The sequence below is a fragment of the Electrona antarctica genome, assembly GCF_951216825.1.
Source record: "Electrona antarctica genome assembly, chromosome: 9".
Lineage (NCBI taxonomy): Eukaryota > Metazoa > Chordata > Actinopteri > Myctophiformes > Myctophidae > Electrona > Electrona antarctica.
Window position 1 is genome coordinate 4,953,505 of NC_136790.1, and position 5,922 is coordinate 4,959,426.

Here is a 5,922-nt window from a genome sequence, read left to right on the forward strand (position 1 = left end):
CAATTTCTCACACATTTCCATGTCAAGGACCCCCAGATTAATGCATGTAATTTGTCCAAGGACCCGTCACCCCTACATCTAAAACAAATATGTTGTGCCAGTAGGGACCCCCATATACCAGATATGAGTTGTTAAAGTCTCTTTAAAAAAAATCCACATTTGTCCGTTTTTTTCCCCAAGATTTATTTTTAAATAGCAGATCTATAAGCTCACAAAGCGTTGCGATGTGACGCGTTGTGAGCTTGTAGATCTGCTATTTTCAAATAGCCCATTTGATTTAGATTTAGTCTTAGTCTTTTGAATAACACACTATTTTGTATTAGTCCTATTTAGTCTAATGAAATGTTTTAGTGATGATTTCCTGTGTAGAAGTGTTTATTTGTACGTCTCAAGTGTAATGCTTTATGGTGTCGTCCACATTTAACAGTTTTGTATTGAGTTGTGCTTGAAATGTACTGTAATTCTCCAATCTGTTAATAAATTATTCAATCAATCAATCAATCAATCAATCAATCAATCAAATTCTTAGTCTAGTCTAGTCTAGTATTAGTCAACAAAATGAACACTGCAGTAGTCTTTGGGCTAAGTTCTTGAGCTTAGCCCAGATACCCTGGGTAAATATAGATTTCATTTCATTTCATTTCATTTTCTTTTTTGGTCTTGTTTTCGTAGACCTGGCTGCTTGTTTCTCTCACACAATCTGGCAACCATGTGCGGAAGTAGAGTCAGACCGGAGAGGGGAAGTTTGACTGTGTTTTTGTTTGGTTAGTCTGCTGCCTGCGGGGTGTTTTAATACTTTAACAGGGTTCTTTAATCATTTTTTTTATTGTACTATCTTTATATATCTTATAATATTGTTATTATTATTATCCTTTGATCCTCCTGGACGATGGGAGGAGGAGACGACGAGTCCGACAGCGACTCTCTGAGCACCGGTATGGACTGTGGCTCTGTGAAGAGAAGTCTGGAGGTTCTGTGTCAGGATCTGAACATGGATGAAGACACCTCCATGGAGGCTCTGGAGGTGTTCACCAAGATGTTTAACACATACACTCTAGAGGTAAGGTAATTATAACTAGGTTTAGGGTTAAACAGGTTTATTTATTATATTATAGGTCCACTGGAACCAGCCTGTTGATGCCATGGGAGTAGGTAGCCAGCTAGGGAGTACAGTAGGTAATGTATACAGTCATACGATAGTGGAGCAGCCTCTTTGTTTGGGTGCAACAGTGCTAAGCAAAGCAAAAAGCAAAGTTACTATATTTACCCAGGGTATCTGGACTAAGCTCAAGAACTTGTTTCCAGCCAGGCCCTAGTACAAACACACTGACTGACTGTTGCTATCATGTTGTAACAATTCAATTCAAAAGGGCTTTATTATTGGCATGAGAAAACATGGAAACAAACACAAAGCCAAAGCAAAAAAGTGGAACAATACGATCAAAAAAATGTATGTACAATTCACAGATCACTTGATGCACTAGTGCAGGAATACAAGCAATGATTAGTATTCTCGATTAGTAGTCTTTAGGGTGGTTGTGTTCAATTTCATATCCTTATCCTCCTTTATTGGCATGAGAGAAAACATACGTTTACATTGCCAACGCAAGTGTCAAAATATAATTAAAAGCAGTTGAAAGGATGGATGTTTACAGCATTTTGTAAACAGCATTTATGTGACTGTCACAATGTGTTGTTACATACATGTTTTATACAGGGTATAAAGCTTTTTTTGAAACAAAAAGCAGCATTTTTTCTCAAGACTATTTAATAGCATACAAAAATACAACAACTCAAATAAGATGTGAAGGTAGCAGCTCTGTGTAGTAGGTGTAGATTCTAGTGGTATACTTGGTACAGATAGTAGTCCCTTCTTAGGGTGGTTGTATTCCATTGGCTAGCCTTCTTTGTCACAAATATTGCTGCTGTGTTGCACATTGTTGTATTTCTCCCAATAGGTATGGGAGTTTTTGTAGCTGGTCATAGTTTAAAAAAAAAATCACTTTGGGTCCGATGTGTGTAATCTGTGGGAAGTATGTGTCTCTGATTTCTTGGTATAGTGGGCAGGTGGTTATCACAGCAGCTCACGGATCTTGCTGCTGTGTTTGCACATTGTTGTACTTCGCCCAGCAGATATGAGAGCAGATATGTTTTTGTCATTAGTCATGTTTTCAAAATCTCCTTCTGTGATTGTAATCTGTGGGAAGTATGTGTCTCTGATGTCTTGGTACAGTGGACAGACAGTTAGGAACTTAGGAAGTGTAGCTCCGTTTGTGTTCAGTGGGTGCATAGTCTGTCTTCTCTCGGGATACAGGTCTGCCTACGATGGCCTTTCTCGGTGTCAAGACGGTGCTCCCTGAGTCTGTAGACTCTGTACCTAGTTAAGATTTTTCTTTGTTTTGGTTCGGTCACGGTGCTCAGATATTCTGCCACGTGTATTCTCTCTCTGCATTCTAGTTTACTCTGCTTTTGGGTTGCTTCTTTCCAATGTGTCGGATAGCTTTTTTTCCTTTTGCTGTTTTATCATTTGGTTTAGTCCCAGGGGGGTTTCTGGTGGCTCTGTTTGTGTTTGTGCACAGAGTTCCAGGACGGTCGTGGTAGCACCAGCTCGCTGAGGGGACATTTCTCTAGAGTTTTGCTGTGTGTGACTGCCTTGTTATGCTGTAACAATGCTGATGCTATTGAATCACAGTGGTATATCAGCTAGCCAGTATTTGTTGACCCCTTGCTGTGACCACACCCATCCTTAGACCTCAGCTTCCATTGTGATCTCAAATACACATCTGTAAAGTTTCAGCTCTCATTGTTATCTAAATGAGGGTTGCCAAGTCTGCTTATTACCACAAAGTACCCGTCCCAAAGTTGTGTTTTTTTGGGCTTGTTTTGTTTTGACAAGCAAACATTTTTATTTACATATAAATACCCATAGGTTTGGGGGAGTGTGAATCACATTTAGTGACAGAATCGGTCTGGTGTCTCTACTTAAGCCCTGGCTAAAGTATGTGTGTAATAGTATAATTAATGACCAAAACATAGACCATTACATAGTATTTATTATGATAAATGCATAAAGTCTTTTTATCAGGATTATATGGCCATACAGTATTATTGGGCTTGTTTTTCGAGGGAGATTTGGCTTATTTCTCAAGAGTTGGCTTGTTTTTGGAGGTGGGTTGGCTTATTTCTCTCACGAGACTGACAAGAGTTGGCAACACTGATCTAAACTACACATCTGTAAAGTTGCCTGACTGCATCTCACATACACAAACACACACACACACACACACACACACACACAGTCACATCATAATTGTATCTTCTACACCAAATCTCTCTCTTTGCTGAAAATAGGCGATCTACAAGCTCACAACGTGTCTGAGTTTGTAGATGGGCTACTTGTGAGCTTGTATATCGGCTATTTTTGGCGAGGCGGTGTTTAAGTGGTTAAACTGAAGTCACATTGATACATAACATTCCAAATATTATCAAGTGTTCTGAGACTCCTCAGGACTAATAAGGCACCCACTCTGAGAAACCCCTTCTAATTGTACAGAACAAAATAATGATAAATAACACGCATCATGTTGTGGGTCATCCTCAGGGAGAGGTGGTCCACTGGCTGGCCTGTGCTCTCTACTCGGCCTGTAGGAAAGGCTCCACGCCCACCGTGGGGGGGAAAGGACTGATGGAGGGAAACTGTGTGTCTCTGACCAGAATCCTCCGCTCCGCCAAACTCAGGTCTGTACACATACAATTTCATATTCAACTCAATTCAAAGCAACTTTATTGGCATGAGAGAAGAGAGAACATAAGTTTACATTGCCAAAGCAAAAAGTGGAACAATACAATCAAGATAAAGCAATGTATGTACAAATAAACATTGAATATAAATAGGAATAAAATATAGGTGTAAACAAAGCTCTGTTACATTAACACTTTGAGTTATGCTGTCTTGTGAAAACTATAAAAAGATTGTGCCTTTTCTGTACATCCACATAGGAGAACATAGCTTGGTATAGCGACTATGAAAGTAGCAGTATTTCAATACCTGGATTTCACACAACCAGTTGTGGAAACTTTACATTTAGCAAACTTTGATGTTTGCAAAAATGTGAAATAACACATTTTATAAATAAAATGTGTTATTATACAAATGTGACAATGTTTCTTGTAAGCAGGATAATCGCTTAGTTGCAGCCCCAAATTCCCAAATAATTTAGTTTGACCCTTTTAACAGTTTAAGGGCCCCAGACGGAGATCACCGTCAAGTTCATGGTCAGTTGCCCAGGACGGAGATTGATAAATGGGACGGAGATTAATGATATCAAAACCGGTCGCATCGCTCCACAGCCTAGGAGCGCTTGTTGCCCAATCCTCGGTGTTGCACAACAGTGACACGTCATCGAAAATGTTCCCTGCCTGTTTAGCGGACGACAACGAAAATCTTAAAACGTTCATAACTCGCGATCTAAATCATCCCGTCTAATTATGAAAAAAGATCCTGTGTTAGACGGCGCTCCGCGGTCCAGTCGCTAGTCGCGATAGATTTATTCTTACCTCCCGTTGTTGTCGATCGACTCTAGAGTGGTGTGGCTATTGTTAGCTGCTACACAGACATTCACAACAACTTCCGGTCCCCCGGTAAAAGTGGTCCGGGCGCTATAAATGATGGGCACATTTTATTAATGGATTAAATAGGTCCGGGCCCTCAAGGTGTTAACTATAATTTTCTCCACTGTGTGTGTGTGTGTGTGTGTGTGTGTGTGTGTGTGTGTGTGTGTGTGTGTGTGTGTGTGTGTGTGTGTGTGCGTGTGCGTGTGCGTGTGCATGCAGTCTGATCCAGTTCTTCAGTAAGATGAGGAAATGGGCAGACATGTCCAACCTGTCTCAGGACTTCAGACATCGAATGGACAGTCTAGAGAGGAACTTCCAGGTATAACATAACTATATAAGTGTGTGTGTGTGGGGCATGTATCTAAATGACGGAGCGGTTGTGCAAAGACCCGCCCGGCAGCACTGTTATTTGTGCGTGTTATATGTTTTTTTTGTTGAATTATTCATGACAAAGTTGTACAGTATGTATATCAATAACATAAACAAGCAGCATGCTAGCAAACAATTCACTAGTTTCAATTATTTTATTATTATTATTATATTACCTGATCATCATCATCTTAAATACACTAGTTTGAAACTCTATACCGTCATATGCATACATCTGTCGCACGTATGATCAAAACATTAGAAAGTATCTGTGTATCAGATTGTGAAAATAATATAATAATACTAATAAAATGATTGAAAGAAAGAACTAGTGTATTGTCTGCACGTGCTGCTTTCTTATTTTATGGACATACATACTGTTGACTTTTACAACTTTGTCATGAGTAATTCAATAAAAAATATGTATAACTTGCACAAATAAATTGCATTAAACAGTGCTGCCAGGCGCAACCCCTCTGTCATTTAGGTGTGTGTGTGTGTGTGTGTGTGTGTGTGTGTGTGTGTGTGTGTGTGTGTGTGTGTGTGTGTGTGTGTGTGTGTGTGTGTGTGTGTGTGTGTGTGTGTGTGTGTGTGTGTGTGTGTGTGTGTGTGTGTGTGTGTGTGTGTGTGTGTGTGTGTGTGTGTGTGAGAGAGTGTCCAGGTGTCCACCGTCATATTCATATATGACCATATATGGTTAACTTCCAGGTGTCCACGGTGATATTCCGTAAGTTCGAGCCCATCTTCATGGACATGTTCCAGAACCCACAGGGCAGCGAGCCTCCCAGACAGCCTCGCAGCAGGAAACACAGGTCTGTCTGTCTGTCTCTCTGTCTGTCTCTCTCTCTCTCTCTCTCTCTCTCTCTCTCTCTGTGTCATATACATGTGATCTAACTCGGTGTTCTCTCTTCCAGACGTCTGCCGTGCCATATCAGTGAC

At 40.4% G+C, this 5,922-nt stretch overlaps 1 protein-coding gene across 2 annotated transcripts in view; it reads left to right on the top strand.

Annotated features, from left to right (window-relative positions):
* Positions 1 to 765: 765 nt before the first annotated feature.
* The window catches only part of rbl1 (retinoblastoma-like 1 (p107)), a gene marked incomplete at its 3' end in the record, with an annotated part of 23,646 nt that continues 18,489 nt past the window's right edge, over positions 766 to 5,922 (top strand). For both annotated transcript variants that reach the window (XM_079509327.1, XM_079509328.1), the window contains exons 1-5: positions 766 to 1,060; positions 3,602 to 3,738; positions 4,834 to 4,933; positions 5,692 to 5,795; positions 5,898 to 5,922. The exon at positions 5,898 to 5,922 is cut by the window's right edge and continues 40 nt beyond it. In XM_079509327.1, coding sequence (XP_079365453.1) covers positions 890 to 1,060; positions 3,602 to 3,738; positions 4,834 to 4,933; positions 5,692 to 5,795; positions 5,898 to 5,922 — 537 coding nt within the window. In that variant the 5' untranslated portion in view covers positions 766 to 889. The remainder of the gene's footprint in view (positions 1,061 to 3,601; positions 3,739 to 4,833; positions 4,934 to 5,691; positions 5,796 to 5,897) is intronic.